The sequence below is a fragment of the Octopus sinensis genome, linkage group LG14, assembly GCF_006345805.1.
Source record: "Octopus sinensis linkage group LG14, ASM634580v1, whole genome shotgun sequence".
Taxonomy (NCBI): domain Eukaryota; kingdom Metazoa; phylum Mollusca; class Cephalopoda; order Octopoda; family Octopodidae; genus Octopus; species Octopus sinensis.
Genome location: NC_043010.1, coordinates 62,444,401 through 62,470,344, shown reverse-complemented (window position 1 = coordinate 62,470,344; position 25,944 = coordinate 62,444,401). Strand labels below are relative to the sequence as shown.

Here is a 25,944-nt window from a genome sequence, read left to right as displayed (position 1 = left end):
ATCACAAATCTGAATTAGATTTTTAATAAAATATTCTATAATTCTGGACGTAATTGTTAGGGCAAAAATTGCTTCAGTTCAGTGTGGTCTCTGGTGCCAGTTTGCACTATGTACGCTCAATAGTACGGGAGATCGATGGCATAGCAGATAATCTGCCTTAGAAAAACCTGTCGGTTCGCAACGACATATTCTTTCGATAAGCTTTTATATTACACTTCCATACGTATCCATCTGCCGGTTACGTATCTCCAGATCCTTACCACAAAGTCCTATGTGAGGAAGGGTGAACATCGGGGGGAAAAATAAAAAAGGCAAAGCATCCATTCTATTTGTTGTTAATTGTTCTCTTGTCTGTTGACACTCGAGTAATTAAAAGCTGTGTTGTAGATACATTAATTATGAATGTAATCGCAAAATATCAGCAGCGAGGATACTAGACTGGTTCGTCTCCGGTGCAGACACCAACAACCTGTCATTCATTTATTTTGTGAGAATTTCTCCTGGAAACACCGGAAATGACTGAAGAGCGAAGAACAAAGAGTTCTTCTTGCAGGGGAGGTAACAACCTAGGGGAATCCAAAAAATCTCCCTGACTAAAGATTTTATTTTTGAAAAAAAAATTTTTTTGGTCGAATATTTATTTAAGAAAAAAAGGTTAACGGTTTAACATTATAGAAAGAAAAGAGTCTGAGATAAAGATGAGATAAGTTTTACGCCTTTATTTTTACATCACGCATCGAATCACATACATACACACACACACACGCATAGATATACGTGCATGTATGTATATATGAGTGTGTGTATATAAATATATATATATATACATATACACGTCTTAAGTAATACTGTTGTCGTATTGACAAAATATGTGGAAAAAATAGAAGAAAAGGAGAGGAGAAAGACCAGAAAAAAGGGTGACAAACAATAACAACCCCACCAACGGCGATCATAATATTGATGTTGATGATGATGATGGTGGAGGAAGAAGTAATAATAAAATAAATAAATAAAAGAGAGAAGAGAGAGAGAAAGAAAGAAAGAATAAATAAATGAATTCGAAAGGAAGCGAGGATCGAACCTGGTTTTCGGCAGAGAAGAGGAAAACCCAAGGTGGTTGTTTGAAATAATGTCACCCGGTAAGGCTTTTCTTTGTGGGTGTGTAAAGTAAATCGAAGTGTGAAAGAAGAGAAGAGGGTGAAGACAGGAGGAAAAGAAACAACGGCGACAGACATTCGGCGGCCTTTTTCTTCCCCCATTCTCTCTTGTCTCGGGGAATTATGGATTTTCTCAAGGTAAGATCTGAAGGGATTTCTTCTTTTCACAAAATATCCTCCTTCGTGCCGCCTAATCCGTCCATTTCTTGCGATTTCCTTCTTTTTTTTTTTTTATCCACCTCTGCAAATGGATAATATTCTGATGCTTTAATTTCAGACAACGTGTACGTGTGTATATGTATATATTTAGTATATATATATATATATATTATATATATATATATACATACATATAAAAGAATATAGATATAGATATGATCCGTGTATTTATATATATGTGTATATATATATATATATATATATATACATATATATATATATATAAGGATATAGTTATAAGGCTATAGATACGATCCGTGTATATATATATATATGTATGTATTTATATATATATATATTATATATATATATATGTATGTATTATATATATATATATTATATATATATATGTATGTATTTATATATATATATATTATATATGTATATATATACGCGGTAATTTTATTATAACTATTTTAATTATATATACATCTATAATGTATATTATATATGATGTGTATGTATATAAATATATGTGTGTATATATACGTATATATGTATGTATATAATGAATATATGCATATATGTGTTTTTTTTTATATTTATAATTTGTATATGTATATATATATACACAAGCATATATATATATGTTTATAAGCATATATTTATATATATATATATATAATGTGTATATATGTATATATATATATATATATATATATATATATATATAATGTGTATATATGGTATATATATGTGTGTGTCTGTGTGGGTGGTGTGTTTATTGTTTGATTTTTGTGGTGTGCAGGAGAAACAACGAACGGGGGTTCAATCTCTGTGGCAAGAAGCTAATATAAACATTTTTCACACTCGCCAGTGTTTGTTTAGTTCTGTTTGGCGGCCGGTTTGGCAAAACGGCTTGGAAGATTACCTATTCCAAAAACTTAGCATCTCAAACACCGAAATTATGTTGATTTTTATTTATTTCCCCATCGATCAGTAAACAAATTATATTGATGACTTATTGCTCGAACCAGGTCGCCTTTCAGTATCGATAGATCTCTACTAAATGACTCTTAACTTAATGTGTATATATGTGTGTATATGATATACATTAGAATGGCCTTATCAAGTTTTTATCTAATATGCCTGTATCTATGTATGTATAATAGACATATAATAGACATATATGTGTATATATGTATATATTTGTACGTGTGTATTATATGATAGACGTGTGTATAATAGACGTATATATGTATATATTTGTACGTGTGTATTATATGATAGACGTGTGTATAATAGACATATATGTGTATATATGTATATATTTGTACGTGTGTATTATCTGATCGTTTTAATTGAGGGTCAAGACGATGGAGGGAAGAGAGATACATAGAGACATTTCACATTTGATATTTACACATACACACGCACACACGGTGTGTGTATAATTTTATTTATGCCTTATTCTCCAAAACTTTTAGCTTTGATTAAGAACCGTTTCTTTGCTCAACAAACTAAACCATTTAAAATACACACATACATATATATATATATATATATATATATATATATATATATATATATATATATATATATGATTATGTGTATGTATGTATAATAGGACCGGCTCTTGGTCATCGTAGGTGAAAGTATGTCTTTTGTAGTAGGTTTGTCTCAGTCGTTGGTGTGTGTGTCTGTCACTACTTGGAGGAGGGAGTCTGTTTACATTGCTCTAACGGACAAGATCCAAGTTTGAATTCATCACCACCAAACACTGCTTCAAGTCAAATAGAAAAATATGTCTGTTTGTCTCCTACATAAACTTACTACAGAAACTTATACATCAATACAATAGCCTACATGTAGATAGTTATATCTATCTATCTATCTACCAATCTGTCTATCTATCTATCTATCTATCTATCTATCTATCCAGCTATCTATCTATCAATCTGTCTCTCTCTGTCTATCTATCTATTTATCTATCTATCAATCTGTCTCTCTCTCTGTCTATATATATATATGTCCATGAAGATAGTTCTTCTCTCTGCATGGAAATATATATTTCTATATTAGCGGTGCCGCTCATTCACACACCTGTACATGTAGCTTTATGCACGACTCCTAACAAAGCCTGTTTAATCTAGGCCTGAAATGGAAGATTAAATTGTTTAAATACACCCTTTTGTAATGCATCTATTCAGTGCCAAACGGCGCAGACCGCCCTATACAAAACTGGGCCTGTCTCAGAGACATATCTATTTTCAGACAGCACTCAACGAACCCTCGAGGTGTGTATATATATATATATACATACATTTCCCACACACATTTATACATATATATATATATTTACGTTTATATATTTACTTATACATATACATACATGTGTGTATACACACATGTATATACATATATACCTATACGTTTATATATCTACCTACATATTTCTGTATGTGTATATATATATTATATGCATATATACATACTTAATGGTTAATAATATCACATTGAGCAAGTACTCAATATTATCAAGCAGAGTGGAATTCTTGCCTGAAGATCGGTAATGAGAGACTCCGAGTACCGACTGACTCGAGACTTGGCTTTCAATATCTATCCATCTATCTATATTTACATCTATATATCTATCTATCTATCTATCCCTCCATTTAGATAGATAGAGTTAAAATATAAGCTAATCCTTTTATAGGACTGCTGGACTTTATATTCCTATTTACAATGAGAAATATGTGCCAAGTTCTTTGAAATGACTGATGTGAGCCATCTGTTTCTATTGAAGAAGTCGGCCTTTGTGGTGAAATCTGATAAACAAATGTCGACTTATGTTTTGAATTTTCTCCAGATTTCCCTCTCCCAGACGTTGTCTGCCTGCCGGCATTACAACACCTCAAGAAATAATATCATGTCGGATGTTCTTCAGTGTCGACTATACACCTTTGACATGCTTACTTTAGAGATGGATGACAAAGCTGAAAGGTTTGAATATTAGGGGCCATGGAATAGTACTGCTACTAGACAGGATGTAGTTGCTAGTTCTGGGTGCCGGGATTCTGGTTTCAAGCCTTGATCGGTGTCGATTTTATTCTTTACCTATTTAAACTTCGTCGCTAAAATAGACAATAATAATAAAGGAAGTTAGTCTGGTTTTTCATTCATTATTAAGGGAGACTCTGCATGGTTGCTCGGCCTGTTAGAAATAGCAGCTGAATCTTTTTCAAATCACACTCTACTAAAAATAGGAGACATCTATTTAGGGTTAGTATTGTCTAATGTAGTGTTAGATACATTACACCTGGGGGAAAAAAAGGCTGAATGATCATAGCTCGGGCGTCGTTGACATACTCTATCAAGGCTGACCTGGGGCTAAGCTACATCTAGAAAAATATTTTTGCTAAAAGAAATGTTTATTGTTTTTCACTTTAGCGTTATTTGTATACTTTCTATGTGCATATACATACATTCATATCTCTATGGTGTGTGTATATATATATATAAAATGTGTGTGTAAAAACAACGGAACATTTGAGACCTTGTTACTGTGTCAGTTTCTCGTTAGACTATAATTGTGACACAGTTTCGAACCCGTGTTTAAACCGATTTGTCCATGGGCTGTCGAGCGAAAGTATAATTCCCGGTCCGTTGCCTTTCCCCTGTAATTCTGGCCAAGTTTCTTGTCCGTTTAAAGCCAGAAATTATTAATGTATATAATAATATAATGCAGCTTAATGGCGCCAATTATTGCCATAGGCGCCAGACAAACCTGGTCGTTGTTTACAAAAGCTGGACCGGCTGGGAGGAAGAAGAAAAAAATCTGTGAAAAATAACCACTAAATAGTTTATTCATATTCTTGACCCCATTTAAAATTTTTTCCTTGAAACATTTCGCATTAAAGAATTAAGATAAAAGAGAAGATATAAAATGAAAGGGAAATATTTGAAATCTCAGCAACACAATTTCCCTCCTCTATCCCTTCCTACTTTGTCTTTATCCATCATTGATCCAATATTCTTACAATGGCTAAGCCACTTTATCACTCACACGGCTCTCGCTTCGCCGCCAAAATAAATCTCTTTAATTGAAGCCAACATCCCACATCTCTCCCGCTTTCTTTCCCAAACCATTAACCGACTCCCCCGTAGTTTTAGTTTCGCCTTCCATGTCGGAAATTGCTCCACTTGGACCAATAAAACGAAATTCTTCATTCATTCGAACCTAATCGTCATCTTTATTATAATATTTAATACTAATCATTATTTGTTTGTTACGACAGTAGTCCCGAGTCCAGATAATCTCTTACGTCACTGATGCCCTTGAAAAAAAAAAAAAAAAAAGGCATGAACGGTTCATACAATTTCGATTCTTTCCTTATTTATTATTATACTCTACACAGCAGATCGCTGCCATACTGGAGCTTTTCTGCGATGCTTCGCCTTTTTCTGAGTCGAAATCCCGCTGAAGATAGCTTTGCCTTGCTCCATCCTTCCGCGGCGGTCGATCAAAATTAGAAGTGGCAATGAGGTCGATCTGCAATTCCTATAAAAACACATTACATGTAAATGGAATAATTGTAAAAAGGTGGGGGGGGGGACACAGATTTATGCTTTTTTATTGGTACAATGATTAAAAGACTAATTAGCAATGCCCGTACTATGCCTGTGTGTGTGTGTATGTGTGTGCTATTGTTATCTATCGACCGTCGTCGTCCTTTACCTTCTCAACAATCTCAAACAAACACATTTACAAGTTGCTACGGCTGTTTTACGACAATCGACCTCCTATCTCGTTTGCGGCAGACTCTCTGCTTCTTCAGTTTCAAATTCAAAAAAAAATCGGTTACAATTGATTTATTTATTTATTTATACCACATCTCAGGACATTTCTCTTTCACCTGCCTCTCTTCTTGGGTCGCCTTCATTAATAAATGTTTTAAAATCCTATTAAGGACATATATTGATGTGTGTGTGTGAATGTTTTTACACGTGTGTAAGTTATATATATATATATATATATATATATATATTTATATATACCAATTAAGGATTGAACACGAAAAGTGGACAGTCAACATGCTAGATATAGACGTCAAATCGCCATTTGACGTCTATATCTAGCATGTTGACTGTCCACTTTTCGTGTTCAGTCCTTAATTGGTGTATATAAATATTTTAATCTTCGGATTCTTTTTTAATATGCTAGACCACTGGTGTTAATTGATAAATATCAATTTCTACCCTTAAATAATTTTATGTATATATATATATATATATATATATATATATATATTCAGTTGAATATGGTACTTAAGTTAAAGGCACCAGAATTTGGTATGGTATTATGCATATCAATCAATCATTGTTTAATTAAATGAAGTAGCATGAAACGATTGTACTACACTAACTTTAGATGTCCTTATTGCTTATTTTGAGTATATATATATATATATATATAATATAATATAATATAATATAATATGTATGTATAATATATTATGTATGTATATATAGTGTGGTGGACGCCAAAGCCAGCGTGGTTATAGATAGGAGTAATGCTGAGATAAATGTGAGCTTAAATTGCATTTCCTTCTTCATCCAGGGCAGGTGCCTACGAGTATATATATATACATTATGCTTACTCGTGTTTATCTCACTTTATACACACACACACGCGCGCGCAAACATGAAGTGCTCCGCTCTAGTTTGCTCGAAGAACCTGTGTAAATTGTTACGCGTGTTTCTGTTGATGATTGTGCAAAAAATCCCATAATGAAAGACCGGGACGGCCGCAATAACATCACCCAGTCATTCTAGGAGGAGGTAAGGTCGGTCTACGCTATCTAAAATAACCCTTCTTTAAGACGTCGGCGAGTGGTTTGGCTGGTGTTTCTAGCTGACCGAATGACGGTGTTGTGTTTGTTGGTGTGAATGATTGCTTGTGGTTGTGTGTAGTTCGTTAATCTATGAAAGTTTCTCGTTTATTTCCTGAATATGTTTCGTTGGCTGTTTCTATTTACTCTTGTGTCACTGTAACTTGGCAGCGTCACCCGGGAACTATAATTCTTTTGATAGAATCAGTGTATTGATTTTTTTCCCCCCTCATCGACACAACGCCACAGATATGTGGCAAAGGCGTATAAAGTGGACTAAAGCGCCCCCGCTCACAGTGGCTGGAAAAAAAATACTGAATTACGGTACGATTTGAACTCCATTAAACAGTACAAAATGTATTTATTAACTCTGTATACCTGTTAGAAACAACAGCCAAAATCTCTTCAGGTCACACCCTACCAACGAAAGAAAAATGATGCGACATACATAGAATAATGTAGCCCTAGATACACTATGTCTGAACTGAAAGACGGAGCAGTCATGGCTGGATTATAGGTCTGCTTAACCTTAGGTTTAACAACCATCGTTTCTGCTTCTTTCCTGTCATGGCTGTCATTTTCAAGCAAGCTTGACCTGGTGACAAGTATAATTGTTTGGGGACCTATTTAGACTCACTCACCCCCACTCCCTTAATCGACAGGGGGCATCCAGGATGTTGCAGTTGGATGGAGGTACATCTGAACTAACACTTGACAGGTATTCGTTTACAGCCGAGTAGACTGAGCAGTTCAGAAATCGAACTCGCGACCTTATCGTTTTGAGCTTAACACTCGAACCACTCCTGCCACGAGCCTTCATTGTTCTTGAATGAATAAATGTATATTTACTATTTCATCGCCCCTTGTATCATTTCTAGATGGGTGGTTGGTAGTCATTTAAAAGCAGTCCAGAAATTGAACCTGCGATCATATGGCTTTGAGCTTAACACTCTTACCACTGGGCCACGAGCCTTCATTGTTCTTGAATGAATTAATGTATATTTACTTCTATTTCATTGCCCCTTGTTCTGTTATTTCTTGATGGTGTGTTGGGGGTGTTGTTATTTCCTCTCCTGTTAATAAGGGGTTAAATAGTTGAATGTATATCACAGGTTCCTGATTCGAAATCTTTGGTGACTCTGGGTTCAGCTGAGTGAAGTGAAATTGGTTGGTGGGGTTGGCCTCTGTTCTGAAGAGGCTGTGTTTTACTTGTAATTCATACCCAACCCTCAATTGTTCAGTGGCACACAGATTGTAGATGCACAATGGTTGTAAGTTTAAACTGATTGACTATTGATCTCTCAATTATAAATTCAAACATTAGTACCGCAGCCATTGTACTGTGCCTCTGAACAAGGCACATAACTCTGGTCAATCCAGTTTGCTGGACTGACAATACAGGCTACATATATATTCTTTTACTCTTTTACTTGTTTCAGTCTTTTGACTACGGCCATGCTGGAGCACCACCTTTAGTCGAGAAAATTGACCCCAGAGCTTATTCTTTGTAAGCCTAGTACTTATTCTATCAGTCTCTTTTGCCGAACTGCTAAGTTACGGGGATGTAAACACACCACCATCGGTTGTGAAGCGATGGTGGGAGGCCAAACTCAGACACACAAACATATACACACATACATATATATACAAATACGACGAGCTTCTTCCAGTTTTTGTCCACCAAATCCACTCACAAGGCTTTGGTCGACTCAATGCAATAGAAGGCACTTGCCCAAGGTGTCATGCAGTGGGACTGAACCCAGGAGCATCTGGTTGGTAAGCAAGCTACTTACTACACAGCCACTCCTACTCAACTAAAGGCGGTGCTCCAGCATGGCCACAGTCAAATGACTGAAACAAGTAAAAGAGTAGAAGAGAGAAACTTAGGAAATATGAAATAGGAGCCTTTCTGTATTTTTTAACTGAAATTCTAAGACAATAAAACTAGATAATAGCATGGAGAAGATTGTGCTAAAAAGGCAGCTTTTGATTTTTTTTATTTATTCAAGGGGTTTTGTGACCCAGTGTTCTCCATACTGGTGTTTATAACTTCATCTCAGGTGGGAGCTAGCAGAATCGTTAGAATACTACATGAAATGCTTAATGATATTTCATCCGTTTTTCCATTCCAAGTTCAGATTCCACCGAGGTTGACTTAGCATTTTATCCTTTTGTACCAGTTGAGCAGTCAGTGTAATTGATTAGCCCTTTCCCTCCAAAATTTCAGTCCTTGGGCCCGGAGCAGACTGGCTCGCTTACAGCATTATCTATTTCCATAACATTATGTTTGAAAATGGGTCAGCAGTGTATCAGAGCTGAAACTATATAAAACAGACTGAAAGGGAATTTTAGGCCTTTGTAGGGCAGTGATGAAGGCCCACATTCAGTAGGGAGCTTGATAGTTTTAGCTGTTATTGTTTTTTGTTTTTTTCAATTGCTTAATCAGAAATGGAAGAGCAACACTCACGACCCTTTTTAGGGTTTCCGAGACTGGTGGAAGCTAGAGAGGACATTATCCTCTAACCAGAGGCTGCCACAGTATTATACCTACGGTAGCAGGGGAAATACCCTTAAATTGCTTGTCCTTGTGTTTTGTAGACATTGCAATCAGTCTGCAGTTTATGAATCATGGAGTGTGTGTGTGTGTGTGTGTGTGTGTATGCCTAATCACTGTGTATGTGTGTGTATATACAAATGTCTGTATGTATAGAAAGGCATGGGTGTGGCTGTGTGGCTGAGTAGTTTGCATCGTAACGGTATGGTTTTGGGTTCAGTCCCACTGTGCTGCACTTTGGCCAAATGTCTTCTAGTACAGCTTCCAATCCATCAAAGGCTTTGTGAGTGGGTTTGGTAGATGGAAACTCCAGAGACAGGTGTGTCCTGTGTTTGTTTACACCTGCACCTCTCACAAAAAAAACAAAAAAGCTAATCTTAAAGCAGTGAGGGTCTTCATTTCCCCTTTCGACAAAATCTCTGTTTGTGTTGTGCCTTTGAAGATTTGAGGTATAAGAGATCCCTTACTTGAAAAAAACAGGGACATCATTATCATCATAATTATCATTATCACCATACTAGCATGGAAAACGGATGCTAAACGATGATGATGATGATGATGATGATGATGATGATGATTTAACATCTATTTCCCATGCTGGTATCAGTTGGATGGTTTGACAGGAGCTACACCAGGTTCCATTGTCTGTTGTAGTTTTGTTTCTATAGCTGGATGCCCTTTCCTAATGCCAACCACTTTACAGAGGGTACTGCTTTTTATGTGGCACTAGCACCAGCACCGGCAGGGTCACCGAGTACCTTGCATGACAAAACCCCTTCAACTGGGAAGGGTGAGAGGGGAGAGTAGTATTGAGGGGGTGTGGCTTTGCGCCAGTTGAGAGATTTAAGGCTTAGAAGGGACACATATTGGTGTCTTGCTGTAGAGTAGATTCGTGGATACCCCAGATGGAAATCAAAAGAGAATGATTTAGAGGGTGAGGTAAGGAGAGCAAAAATGTGTAGTGAGAGAGAGAAATGATAGTGAAGATGTATCTGGCTGTGAAAGATGTCTCACTTATATACTTGTCCAACCCATTCTGACAATGAAAACTATGTAAAGCCAAATGAAACAAATCAAATATCTATGATTTGGAATGTTTTCTTATGTATATTTGCTGTAAAGTTTATCGAAATTGTATTGTTTTATCTTTAACCCTTTTAACGGACAGATTTCTTTGTCAAATGTTATTTAACTTATTTATTTACTGCTGATGCGGCCGATGACAGTATCGCCTGATTGGAACTCATGCCAGTGGAATGCTAAAAGCACATCCGACTGTAGGGTGTATCTGGTCCCCTTTTGAGTGCCCCTCATTCATTGGACAATGAACTTTGCTTGCGAAGACCTATTAAGGCAAGTGTAAACAAAGCACCTGATTGGCATGAGTGCCAGTGAAATGTTAAAAGCATATCCAAGCGTGATTGTTGCCAGGGCCATGGATTGACTCCTGTGCCAGTGGCATGTAAAAAGCACCATTTGAGTGCAATCGTTGCCAGTGTTGCCATACCAACACATGTGCCAGTGGCATGTGAAAAACATTCAAGTATGGTTGTTGCTAGTGCTGCCGGACTGGCTCCTGTGCAGGTAGTACATAAAAAAGCACCCTTTGAGTGCGGTCGTTGCCAGAACCGCCTGACTGGCCCTCGTGCCTGTGGTACATAAAAGCACCCACTACACTCTCAGAGTGATTGGCGTTAGGAAGGGCATCCAAATTGGAGCCTGGTGCAACCTTCTGGCTCACCAGTCCTCAGTCAAACCGTCCAACCCATGCCAGCATGGAAAGCAGACGTTAAATGACGATGATGATCTTTTGAATTAATCACACTTTATCTTGTAGCTTCAAGATTTCAGTGGTTTCTTTCTATATTTCTTGAATGACATTGTAGGGTAGGTGTGAGAGGCTGGATCTGGTCAGTTTGAACATAAAACACGTTAAATATTTAGGTCAGATATGGCCAGATTAAATGCTACTGGGTTAAACTGACCTTTCTGTACCATAGGAGATGCTTTCATGAATCCCATAGCCTTCAGTCTATCCTGCCTACTAAACTGAAACCAATTCTTTTTGTCTTTCATCGAAAGAATCTTTGTCTTCTTTGCAGAATGCTTTTTACCTCTACTTCTCAACAATAATGGCAATGTGACCAGTATACCCTCCACACATATACACACACCTGTAGAAGCGGCTACTCTCTTTTGCTGTCTACACTGCATCCAACCCCACAGGCAAGCCTCCTCCAAATCCTTCCTTGCACACACACACACACACACCTGCCTGCCCCTGTATTCACCAAAGTTTTCAATCATTCCCTCTGAACAAGGATCTACCCTAATCTTTAAAACCATCCCCCAAGAATAGTAACCATCTCTTCTCTGCCAACTGTCATCCTATCCCACTCACTTCTAATAGAGGTAATGGGGACACCCATTAACGATGACCATCCTTCTACACCTTGAATCCCTCTGTCTACCTGTCTCTCTCTCTCTCTCTCAATTATCATCAGTACTTAGAAAATTACTATTTTTAAATCTCACAACGTGAGATATTCAGCAACAGTACTTTGGAGTAAAGATTGTTTGCCAACATAACATGGCAGTCCTGGTTTAGGACGAATGTTGCTGTAATTTAGCCGCAGGAGACATCGTCTACAGCTGGCTATATGACACGATCTGTGACCTTATTCCCTTGTTTGAAAATATAAGGACACAGATCGTGTCATATAGCCAGCTGGAGACGATGTCTCCTGGGGCTAAATTACAGCAACATTCGTCCTAAACCAGGACTGCCATGTTATGTTAGCAAACAATCTTTACTCCAAAGTACTGTTTCCATAAAGTCACATCCACTGCTGGCATTTTCTATGGCATCCAGCTGTAGGCTCTCACCTTAGAGAAATATAGCAAAAACCCATGTTGTTGTGCTTAACATCAGCAAAGCTTTTGGTTGTGTTAGCAAGCAATTTATACATTATTGATTCTTGTCAACTTGCAAATGTCCAATTGCAATTGCCTGCCTATGGACCTCACTTGTCTTTCCTCTCTTAGAACTTTAGCTTCCTATCAGATGTGTTGATGGAGCAGGTCTTTCCGTCCCACTTTCTATCAACTCTGGCATAAACCCTGGGCCCAGTTTTGTCCCCTAACTCTCTTCCTTCTATGCATCAAAGACCTTGCTGTTACATCCAACAACACCCACTCTTAATGCAGGGGACATGACCCTTTGTTCCTCTCATAACCTTCCTTAGTAATTCTACAGCAGACACAACAATCCAAATTTGTGCTGATTCCATGAATAGACATTTTGAAAGTATCTTCCTGGTGGGAAGGAACTTATCAGTTTTGTCCTTTCAACAACAAAAAACCTAAATACTTCAGAGATTAGGTGTGGCTGTGCGCTAAGAAGTTTGCTAGGGACTGCTAGAAAAAAGTATGAGGCTTAAAAAATATACGTACCAGGGTCGATTCATTCAGCTAAAAATTCTTCAAAGCTGTGCTCCAGCATGGCCATAGTCTAACGACTGAAACAAGTAAAATATAAAAACGAGCCCTCTCCGTTATTGCAAGTGTTGGCTTTCACTATCACTGAGAATCTCTCCTCCTGTTGATGGTGACCCAGAGATATCCCAGGCCACATTCAGAGAGAATGGAATTAATATGAAATCACTAACGAACATGCTCCAATCTTTGATCCATAGACGTGCTGTCTCCCCTTTCATTTGTGTCTACTGTAACTATAATGGCCTCTGTTTGCTCATCTCCCACCTCCTCTAACGAGAGGTATATCATCAACAACATCATCATCGTTTAACGTCCGCTTTCCATGCTAGCATGGGTTGGACGATTTGACTGAGGGCTGGCGAACCAGATGGCTGCACCAGGCTTCAATCTTGATCTGGTAGAGTTTCTACAGCTGGATGCCCTTCATAATGCCAACCACTCCGAGAGTGTAGTGGGTGCTTTTACGTGCCACCGGCATGGGACCAGTCAGGCGGCACTGGCAACGACTTCGCTCGAATCTTTTACACATACAACCGGCACAGGTACCAGTAAGGCGATGCTGGTAACGGTCACGCTCGAATGGTGTCTTTTACGTGCCACAGGCATGGAGGCCAGATAGTCGCTCTGGCAACGATCACGCTCGGATGGTGCTCTTAATACCCTACTAGCATGGGGCTCGAGTGCCAGTAATGCGACGCTGGTAACGATCACGCTCGAATGGTGCCTTAAGCTGATTAGCCGCTCTGTCAATGATCACACTCTTGCACCCTGCTAGCACGGACGCCAGTTGAGAATTGATGTTGTCAGTTTTAATAAAAGATATTCCAGCAATATGATATGTTTTTTACATTTTCTAACCGTGAAAACAATTTCATAAAAATTTAAAATTTAATACACAATACTCGTATAGGTGGTTTTATATATAAAAAGTGTGTCGTCTTCAATAGAATTCCTTAATTTGTCGTTCATGTATATTTTAGCTAAAATTTTAATTGCCAGCACCAGTACCCAATGCGCATTTAAGATATGGTATGGTAGGGTATTAAGATATTTTAAATGAGGAGGGTGTTGATGCAGAAGGAGAAGTGGCTAAAGGGGGTTGACGGTCGAAAACGTTTGGTGACCCCTGGTTTAGGCAAATGCGTGTCATGGTCAAGCAGACCTATAACAAATGTGTTCCATTCATGACCATTCCATCTTTTTTTGTATATCTAAGACTACATTTTTCTAAACCATACTTTGTTTTTAAGATGGTATGGATTGATCTGAAGGAGATTTAGCTTCTATTTCTTGCAAGAAGAGTGACCCTTGTTTTCTAGTGTAGGCTTCTTTATTGATGTCAGGTCTTTGGTAAACTAAATTTGTAATTATCTTTAACCTCTTCCCCGATGACTTTTTTTTTTGAGAAAATGTTTCATTTTCAGATTAATTTTTTTTCATCAGACCACCTTGCATTCTTATCTAATGTCTGCGAGCTTCTAATAGAAGGTTCATGCTCATTGTCATCAGCTGAGCTCGACATCTGGGTGTAATTTGTCAAAAAAAAACCCCGAAAAACAGAGAAATGTCAAGAACTGACGTATAAACTCTTCTGTGGCTGTTTTTGAAATTTTATGTTTTGGACAAGTTTACTCATTGCACACTGAAAAGGACAAATTGGGTGAAGACAAGTTAACTTGTCTTTGCCAGGCAAGGGGCCAATAATTCTCTGTTGGTTGTTAAAATGTCTACAGGAGAGTCTTGAAAACCTTAACTTCCCATGTTTATGAGGCCCCTGATAACTCCCTCTCTCTCTCTCTCTTCATACACACACACGCACAAACAAATAACTTGGAAAATTATGGTTGGGTCTTTATATGTATAAATGGTTGTGTGGTTAAAAGGCTTCCCAATCATGGGGTTTTGAGTTCAGTCCCACTGCATGGCACTTTATGCCAGTGTCTTCTACTGTAGCTCTGGGCTGACCAAAGCCTTGTGAGGGAATTTGGTAGACGGAAACTGAGCGAAGCCTATTGTGTGTGTTTGGGGGTACTCTTTCTAGACATCATGTGATGATTGTAAACAAGCATCATCATCATCATACAAGCAATGTTGTTTGTTTCCAGTCTTCTGTGGGAATCATGGCCAGGTTTTTGGAAAATATTACCTTGCTTGGAAATGGGTAAAGGTTGGCAACAGAAAGAGCATCCAGCTGTAGAAAATTTGCTTCAATGAATACCATCTGACCCCTACAGGCATGGAGAATTAGATGATAAATGATGAGGATGATGATTGTCTGAAATATTGTTACTTCATCAAGTAGGTTTTAATGACATCTAACACATGTAAATCATCATCATCGTTTAACGTCCGCTTTCCATGCTAGCATGGGTTGGACAGTTCGACTGGGGTCTGGGAAGCCAGAAGGCTGCGCTAGGCCCAGTCTGATCTGGCAGTGTTTCTACGACTGGATGCCCTTCCTAACGCCAACCATTCCGCAAGTGTAGTGGGTGCTTTTTACGTGCCACCGGCATGGGGGCCAGGTAGAATGTAAACGTATCCTAATGTCAGTAGTGGTGCTCCAGCACTGCCACAGGCCATTGGATGGAACTGACAAAAAAGTAAACCAACAAGGTGCACATAAGAGCTTGTACCCCTGGATAGGATGCTAGTCTCTCTGTACAATGTGAGTTAAAGTTCAGGTCTGCTGCTATGTAACAGAGCCCCTGTTTTCATGCTGTGAAGTGGATGGTACTTACACATTTACCTGGATAAATTTCTAGTCTTTTTCTCTCTATATATGGTAAGTCAGGTAAAGTTCAGGCCTACATAGGTGGTGGCATGGCTGTGGTAAGAAGTTTACCTCTCAACCACAAGGTCCTGGGTTCAGTTCCACTGCTTGGCATCTTAGACAAGTGTCCTCTGCTATAGCCTCAGGCTGGCCAAAGCCTTGTGAATGGATTTGGTAGATGGAAACCAGATGAAGCCTATTGTGTGTGTGTGTCTCACCACCACAGCTTGACAACTGGTGTTAGTGGGTTTACATCTGATAGAATAAGTGCTGGGCTTCAAAAAAACAAGTCCTGGGGTCAATTTGTTTGAAAATGCTTCAAAGCAGTGGCCCTTGGTTTCATGTGGTGAAATGGGCAATTGTTACACATTCCTCTGTACACTGAATCAGGTGAAGTTCAGAATGGGAAGACGCTTGTGCAAGTCTGTGTTGGTAACAAAGCAGGGTCTGAAGAATATTGATAAATCTGACTGACCTGAGGAATGGAAAGTGGAATGTTCCCAGCCCTTGCTCCTCAATGGAGGGTGAAGAAAGATAAAGATGTTGTTGGTCCTCGCTTTATACAATGAATACTGTTCCCAGATTATCTGGGGGATAATCCTGACTGCTAGGATTATACCCCAGATATAACTGACATCCTCCATACACACCACATCTCTGCACCGGTTGAGTTTTTCTCTCTTAACCCTTCAGCTTTCAGGATTCCTCTGTCAAATCTAAGGCTTATTTATTCATATTGTTTTGAATTTATCCTGCATTCTCCTGTAATCTTTAGACTTCGATGATGATGTCATTGTTTATGCTCAAAAGGATTTTCTTGGGTAGGTGTGAGAGGATCAGCTCTGGTCAGTTTGACTTTAACCCTTTCGTTACCGTATTTCTGTTGAGATGCTCTGTGTTTCTTTCAATTAATTTTAAATATGACAAAGAATTTAGTCAAATAACTTAGTTATCATTCAGCTAGTGTTAGGGACATAAATTGTGACTAAGGTTTGGTGGAAGATTTCAATTCAGAACTTATGCAAACAAGACATTTGTATTACAGAGCCAGAGCCGGTTTCAGCCGGGTTGATAACGGAAGGGTCAGGTGGAATATTTTGGCCAGGTATGGTCAGTTGAAATGCTAAATGGTTAAACCCTACATCTGTTGCTTTTTTTCTTACACCCAAATTTTCCCTCAGTTCAAAGCAACAGGTGAGAGATAAATCTTCTCCTGGATAGGACACCAGTCTGTTACAGGTGACATTCCTAACACCTGGATCAGTGGGACCATATGGCCCTTGGCAATCCACCTAAGGTCTTGTTGCAATAAATTTGTTTTACTCTCACAAAATATTTTAAGAATTTTTTTTTTTGTACAATTCCTAATCTCTTTTACTTGTTTTAGTCATTTGACTGCGGCCATGCTGGAGCACCACTTTTAGTCGAGCAAATCGACCGCAGGACTTATTTTTTGTAAACCTAGTACTTATTTTACGGGTTCTTATGCTGAAGCGCTAAGTTACGGGGACAAACATATACACGCTTACATATATATATGCATATATATGACGGGCTTCTTTCAGTTTCCGTCTACCAAATCCACTCACACGGCTTTGGTTGGCCGAATGCTATAGTAGAAGACGCTTGCCCAAGGTGCCACGCAGTGGGACTGAACCCAGAACCATGTGGTTGGTAAGCAAGCTACTTACCACACAGCCACATAACAGAATTTTTAAAACATCAAATGACTGAGGGTCCAGTAAGGTAAAATAGGAGTGAAAGAGGTCCATAGAATAAAAATGGTTGAGAACCACTGAGCTAGATGAACTGAGGCAATGCAGACTATAGGGTTCTCTTGAGAAACACAGGACGAGATATAAATATTTTCCTTTGGATAAGACATTGGGGTGTTGTATAAGATTTCTGTGTGGTTTGGGGCTTATTGCTGTTGGCTCAATGAGCTCTGGATGTGTAGAATGAAGAGTTCTTTCTAGAAATGTGACAGGGATAGTGAGAGTGAGATGGCTCTCCATTTGCATAAGGTTCTGGTATATCACAGCTAAGATTTCCAGGTGAACTGATCGACTTCCAACATCCAGGTACCTATGTGGTTGTGTGGTTAAGAAAATTCACAGTCATGTGGTTTGGGGTTGAGCCCCTCTGCGCAGCACATTAGGTAAATGTCCTTTACTATAGTTCTGGGCCGAGCAAAGTCTTGTAAATTTTTTGGTAGATGGAAACTGAAAGAAGCCTCTCGTGCATTTGTTTATGTGCTAATACATTTTCACAAAAACCTAGAAATACTAGGTTTTTCAAACAAAAAGCAAAAGAAACTAATGTGGATTCTCCATCTGAGATTCTTTTGGTGAACAGATGCGCACACTTGGGTGTGTGGTGCATCGACACCTCAACCAAACTTGTATTTATAGTCACAGGAAACTCTCAGGACTCAAAAAGTGATGCCACTTTGTTAGCGACTGACTTCAACTCCCTTAACCCTTTATCATTCAGATTATCTCTGTCAAGTGTTCTGCATCTTTACTCACATTGTTTTAACCCTTTAGCATTCAAACCGGCCATATCTGGCCAAAATATTTAACCTGTTTTATACTGAAACTGACCAGTTCTCGCCTCTCACCTCAGCCCTACCATGTCATTCTAAAACTAAAAAATCACATTACTGAAATCCCTAAACTACAAGATAATACAGGATTAATTCAAACCATTTTCAATAAACAAACATCACATTTGACAGAATAATCTGAACACTAAAGGGTTAAATTAATCCCGTATTATTATCTTGTAGATTCGAGACTTTGGTGATCTGAGTGTTTGTTTTTTAGACTGATATTGTAGTGTAGGTGTGAGAGGTTGTATTTGGCCAGTTTTGATGATAAAACCTTAAGAAGAACATTAAAAAACGATACTGAAAGTAAAAACGTATGTGTGTGTGTGTTTCCTTGTTTTGATATCATGTGATGGTTGTAAATGAAATATTGCTGCCATACAAATGATGTTTGTTCCCAGACTCCTGTGGAAAATGTCTGGCCACGGAGAAATATTACCTGACAGGTGGATGTTGGTGACAAGAAGTAATGTACAATACAACATTCTGTCTAGAAACGCTACAAAAACCACCTTACAGTAGATTTGAACTCACATTCTGTGATTACATAGTGAAATCCCTTACCCACTTGGCCCAGCAGCCATGCTGTATCACGGCTGCACTTGTATGTTGCAGCAGCGTGGTGCAACATCACGCTGCCATGCTGTTGTCCTCCTGTACTCTTCTCACAAACGTTACTCACCTCCACAGATGTTTCACTTGTGTACTGTAGTAAATTCTTCTTCTGCTGGTTTCATGCAGTGGCCATGCTGGAGTACCACCATCAAAGGGCATGTCCACCTGACTGGCTCCTGTGCCGGTGGCATGTGAAAAGCACCAACTGATCATGGCTGATGCCAGTACCCCCCTGACAGGTTCTTGTGCTGGTGACATGTGAAAAGCACCAACCAATCATGGTTGATGTCAGTACCCCCCTGACAGGTTCTTGTGCTGGTGGCATGTGAAAAGCACCATCCAAACATGATTGATGCCAGGCTTGTCTGACTGGCTCCTGTGCCAGTGACACGTAAAAAGCACCCACTACACTCTCGGAGTGGTTGGCATTAAGAAGGGCACCCAGCTGTAGAAACTTTGCCAGATCAAATTTAGGCTTGATGCAGCCTCCTGGCTCTCCAGAACTCAGTCAAACCGTCCAACCCATGCCAGCGTGGATAACGGACTCTAAACGGTGATGATGATGATTATCATTGGTTCTTGACCCTTGAGGCTCCACATAAGATTTTGTTACTAAAATTTTTGTGCACTGGTTTGAGATTCAAGGGCCCACAGCTATTTAACGCCTTGCCAAAACATCTGAGGAATTATCATGGAAGAGGGGTAGATATTTTCAAGAAACAACTCTACTTCCTGCTATCCAAGGTCCCAGATGAAGTTATACCAAGGCAGGAAACCCAAAAGAGGGCAGCAGTGTTGAATACCCTCCTTCACCAAAAGCCAGTCACATAAGATTGGCCACTGAAAAGGTGCTTGCACTGGTGGTGCTCCAGCATGGTCACAGCCTTAGGACTGAAATGTATAAAAGAATAAATTTGTTTTATTTTTACGAAATATTTTAACAATTTTTTATACAATTCCTAATAATATTTAACTAAAAATATGATAGGATTTTTTAAACATTGAATGGTTATGGGAGTCCACCCAGGTAGAATTGGAGTCAAAAGGGGTCAATCGGGAAAAAAATGACTGTGACCCACTGAACTTCATTAGTCACATCAATCTGGTGTTTCATCAATCCGGTATTTCATCAATCTCATAAGACATAAAATGCAAACAGAAGGGGAGATAACTCGGTTGGACATAAATACCGCGAGGTATTTCTAGTTTTGTTTACTTTTTATTTTTAATGGCTGAGTGAGGGGAGAATGGGGGCAGCACCTGTGACCCTTTCTTCAGGGCACCCAGTTCACCAGGCTGGCAGATGGATATCGAAGGCGAAATAGCTTTTCTTCACTATTGACGTAACCTTCATAGTTGTCAGCCGTTCCACTAACTTCTGCAGGTTTTGCATTGGTCTAGAAATAGCAGTCAAATCACACTAACCTTTTTGTTGCTATGTTTCTGTTGAAGTCCAGTTTAACTTCAACAGAAACATTAATTATTATGAACAGAAGCAGTTGATACCTGCATGAACCCAAGCAAACCCAAACCCTTTTGACTTGCCCCACTCTTGAGTATTAACCCTTTAGCATTCAGATTCTTCCTTGTCCATCCTTATCCAGGGCTTCATCACTCTTCAAGGGAGAACCCTTCCCTGGACTCCTTCCACCTCTGCCTAGTCGTGGCCATGTAGTCCTCGGGTAGTGGGTGAGGTCATCTCCCCATTTTATCTTTGGTCTGCCTCTTGATCTTGTCCATTGTCTTGCTGCCTATTCCTATTTCTTTACTACCCACAAGGGGTAAACACAGTAGGGACAAACAAGGACAGACAAACGGATTAAGTCGATTATATCGACCCCAGTGCGTAACTGGTACTTATTTAACCCTTTAGCATTTAAACCGGCCATATCCGGCCAAAAGTATTCTGCCTGTTTTATGTTCAAACTGGCCAGATCTGGTCTCTCACACCAACCCTACAATATTGTTTTAAAAATTAACAGCTACCTCATCAAAATCTCAAAGCTACAAGATAATGCCTGATTAGTTCAAGGCAATGTGGATGAAAAAGCATTAATTTTGGTAGAATAATGCAAACACTAAAGGGTTAATCGACCCTGAAAGGATGAAAGGCAAAGTCGACCTTGGCGGAATTTGAACTCAGAACATAGCAGCAGACGAAATACCGCTAAGCATTTCGCCCGGCGTGCTAACGATCCTGCCAGTTCGCCGCCAGTTTGCCGCCCATTCCAACGCCCTGATTGTCCTGCTGTTGTTCTCCAGACAAGTGATGTGACCAGCCCATCTGTATTTGTTCCCTTTGATGGCCCTTCAGCTCACTTGTGCTGTCAGATCCAGGGGTTGGTCTTCTGGTCCTGCAATGTGATGCTGAGCATGATTCGATCCATTTTCCATTGAGCTACAAAAAGGGCATTCATGATGGTAGTGGTTGAGAGCCCATGTTTCGTTGCCATAAACACCAAATGATTATAGGGGTCTATCCAAGCAAAATAATAATCAAAGGGGATCCTTAAATATATTTTTTAAATGGTTGAGAACCACTGATGTAGATACTTGAAATTGACAAAAAATTAACCCTTTTGATACCAGCCCTACATGTGACAACCCTTAGTTCTATGATTCAAACTCCTGTTTTAAAGTAATCAAAATTAAAACCTTTATGTTCTAAATAGCATTTTAACCCGTCCAATACTAACCTGGCTGAAACCGCCTCTGAATCTGTGGTACAAATGTCTTGTTTTCATAAGTTCTGAATTAAAATCTTCCACCAAACCTTAGTCACAATTTATGATCCTAACACTAGCTTAATGATAACCAAGTTATTTTACTAAATTCTTTGTTATATTTAAAATTAATTGGAAGAAACACAGAGCATCTCAACAGAAATATGGTAACAAAACGGTTAAAATATATAATAGAGAAACAATACCAACCCGGCTGAAACCAGCTCTGGCTCTGTAGTACAAATGTCTTGTTTTCATAAGTTTTGAATTAAAATCTTCCACCAAACCTTAGTCACAATTTATGTTCCTAACACTAGCTTAATGATAACTAAGTTATTTTACTAAATTCTTTGTTATATTTAAAGTAATTGAAAGAAACACAGAGCTTCTCAACAGAAATGTAGTAAAGAAAGGGTTAACCATCATCGTCATCTAACCTTTGTTTTCCATGCTGGAATGGGTTGGGCAGGTTGACCGGGGCTGGCAAGCCAGAGAGTTGCACCAGGCCCCAGCTGTCTGTTTTGGCACAGTTTCTACAACTGGGTGCTCTTTATGTGGCACCAGCACGGGTGCCTCACACATGGCACCAGCATGAATGCTTTGTAATAACAACAGACATTTCAGTAAATTCTTCATTTTCCAAATTATGTGGAACAAAGACAGTTTGTTTCAACAGAAATATGGTAACAAAAGTGCTAATTCATAAAGACAGTCTGTGCTTTTTGTTAGAAATATGGTCAGGAAACAGTTAAAAACATTCTTCTTCCATTTATCTTTGAATTTTATCCATTTCTGTTGATATTCAGACTGAAAGAGCTGTGAGAGGAGCAGCTTTTGTGAACACCATATATGGAGTTTATTAAAATGTGTCTTTTTTTTTTTTCCTGTATTGCAGATCCCTAGAGACCCCTTCTTACCAATGTGCAATGCCAGGTGAATGAGAATCTGCTCCGTGTTCATTACTTTCTATCTGAGAGGAGTGAAAAAAATCAAACCATTTTTTTTAAAAAAACCAACCAGACATCAGCTACTCTTCCCTCCAGTGTCAGTGAAGTACCAGTAATATATTGGGCTACACAGCAAGTTGAAACCAAGACAGTTTTAAAGATTAAAGCATCAAGTGTCGGGGGCAGAAGACAAGTACTGAAGCCCTTTTCAAAGCAGGACAAAGAACCAGAAGGTTCAACATTGCAACCGGTTTCTCCTGGATGAAGTTCACTAATTCTTCTCATGTGCATCACTTCCAACACCAAACCTCGACATTGTTCTATATCTCTGTTTCTCTACTGTTTTACTCGAGGTCTTAAGGACATTCTTCACCCACACCCCTTTCTGCACTCACCCAGTGGAGAATTTTTTTTTTTTTAAAGCAAAAAAATAAAAAAAAGGGGACATTCGTTCATCTTTTAGCCACACTCTAAATGCAATCACTCAATGGACACTGCACTCTACTCGATAGATACACTCGGCATCTCAGGACACCTCTCACTCATCTGCTGCGTACACTCTCCACTACACTCCACTCTGATCACCTTTCACTCATTGAATATATTTTAATTGCTGTTTTAGTCCCCAACACTGGATATTTTCTTTAGGGGCCTTATCTGAACCCTAAACCAAAATGAACACATTTTCAAGTTGATATATTCACATTATTCAAAATATTCCACTCTCATTATTTCTCCAAAGACCCTCATCCTTTTTTCTTCGCAACAGTCAACAATATGAGAAGCACCAGCCTTTAAGAATTTTCTTCATTTCTTCACCAAATTTCACCGACAGTGACTCTTCCCCATCACTATATATACATCAATATATACATATAGTTGTGTATATACTTTTATATACACTTGTTTTCACCAGAAATCAAATTTCAGGAGTATATTTTTGCAATAAATTTGTGGAGGTCATTTTTGGAGCCCTGGATTCTGTCACAAGTACCCAGGATTCTGTCACAAGTACCCAGTCATTACAACCCTCACATATGTTTCATGTCCAACACTCGTGACGAAAGAAAACTATACACATATCCATACACACACATATATATATATATTTGTGTGTTGATCTTGTTGGAACTGAAAGTAAGCCAACTACAACAACAGCTGCCATAACAAGACTATCGTAAACAACAACAACAACAACTCAAGTATAATCATCCACAGCAACAACAGTAACAGAAGTGAAAGAGAAGGTGAGCGAAAGTATTATTGTATGTATTTTGGAGTGGTACGATGCTAATTATGGAGAAACGATTCCACTGCGAGATTTGTGGGAAGAAATTCCTACTGAGTAAAACATTGGAGAAACACCAGAAGACGGCACATGTCAACGACAATGTTGAGAAGCTGACAGTGGCGCCACTGGTCTTGCAGAGACCAACTTACCAGAATCACCACCATCCTGTGAAAATTCCAAACAGCAGCGTCAGTAATAATAGCAACATGGGAGGTCCAGCAGCGGCCGCTTCTGTTATCAGTGGTGGTGGAGGAGGTGGCGGTGGTGCCAGTGGCATGGCTATGGTTGGTGGTGGTGGTGGTGGTGGTTCTAGTGGTGTTGGTCTCAGTGCTAGTAGTGGTGGTGGTGGTGGTACTGCTAGCAGTGGTGGTGGCAGTGGGTCACTTCCTCCAAATGCGAGAGTTATGGTCAGCATCAGCGGCAACAGAGCAACGCCCCTTGTCATGGTGAACAACACGCCAGTCCCAGTAACCGAACCGGCTGACGCCGAGACCGACCAGGATGCAGAAGCCGACGAGGACGGCGATGATGATGGAGACGACGACTCTTCTTCCTCGGCCCCTTCTCCCATGTCTCCTGCACCACAACCGCCTCCACAAGCTCCGCTGCCCCCACAGCCTGTCACGGCACCGGCCCCGGCTCGCTCTCGGAACACGACGGCATCGACCGCGGCTCGTTCGCGGGCCCGTGCAGCTGCAGCTGCCGCGATCCCAAAGTCCGACAACTCCTCCAAGCCCTACCACTGCGACGTATGCACCAAGCAGTTTGCTCGCCGCGGCACGCTGCGCATCCACAAGAGCACTCACTCCGGAGAGAAACCATTCCACTGTGACATTTGCTCGAAACACTTCGGACAGAAGCATCACCTGAAAACACACAGACGAACTCACACCGGCGAGAAGCCGTTTCAGTGTGTTATCTGCAGCAAGCAGTTTGCTCGTAGTGACACACTGCTCAGGCACAAACGTATGCATAAGACTAGCGACAACTGAGAATGGTTCCTACACATCCATAAAACACACAACACACGCTAATACACACTCTCTACTTTTCTACTTTATGTATATGTGTATCTATCTATGTATGTACATATATGTATGTATGTATACATATGTATATATATATATATATAAATAAGTTCAGCAAGATTTAGATAATCAAAATAAGCAACAAGGATATCTAAGGTAGTGTAGTACAATCGTTTCATGCTACTTCATTTTATTAAACACTAAGTATTACATCAGTTTTAAATGCCTGAAGATTGCTCGACATTTTAAAACTGATGTAATACTTACAGTGTTTAATAAAATGAAGTAGCATGAAACGATTGTACTACACCACCTTGGATATCCTTGCTTATTTTGATTATATATATATATATATATATATATATATTATATATATATATATATAATATATATATATATATATATATGTATTTTCATATGTATATGTATACATACACAGATACTCACATGCGCGTATATATAATTATGCGTATGTATGTGTACACACACCTATGACACGCGCATATGCGTCTCTTCACCATACCTCCCATTTCTGTATCTCTTCTTTACATGTGACCTTCACTCAAACAAACACCTCCATCACATCTCCACCCATCCCGTTGTGCAGGGTTTTTCACACACACCCCCCATCTCCGATCCCCCAATATCTTTTTCCTTCTCTCTTCCCCCACCCCGACACCCTTACATAGTTGGGTTTTTTTTT

At 39.2% G+C, this 25,944-nt stretch overlaps 1 protein-coding gene across 3 annotated transcripts; it reads left to right on the top strand.

Annotated features, from left to right (window-relative positions):
* The first annotated feature begins 549 nt into the window (after nucleotides 1-549).
* LOC115218852 (adult enhancer factor 1-like) lies at nucleotides 550-25,230 on the top strand. Of its 3 annotated transcripts, XM_036509364.1 has the most exons (3): nucleotides 550-1,295; nucleotides 22,871-24,107; nucleotides 24,141-25,230. In XM_036509364.1, exon 3 carries the CDS (start codon nucleotides 24,210-24,212, stop codon nucleotides 25,203-25,205), a length of 996 nt encoding a protein of 331 aa, XP_036365257.1. In that variant the 5' UTR covers nucleotides 550-1,295; nucleotides 22,871-24,107; nucleotides 24,141-24,209; the 3' UTR covers nucleotides 25,206-25,230. The 3 variants fall into 3 exon arrangements, with proteins under 3 accessions (XP_036365257.1, XP_029644660.1, XP_029644662.1); XM_029788800.2 differs by having other exon boundaries at nucleotides 22,871-25,230; XM_029788802.2 differs by lacking the exon at nucleotides 550-1,295 and adding an exon at nucleotides 7,023-7,157 and having other exon boundaries at nucleotides 22,871-25,230.
* The last annotated feature ends 714 nt before the right edge of the window (nucleotides 25,231-25,944 follow it).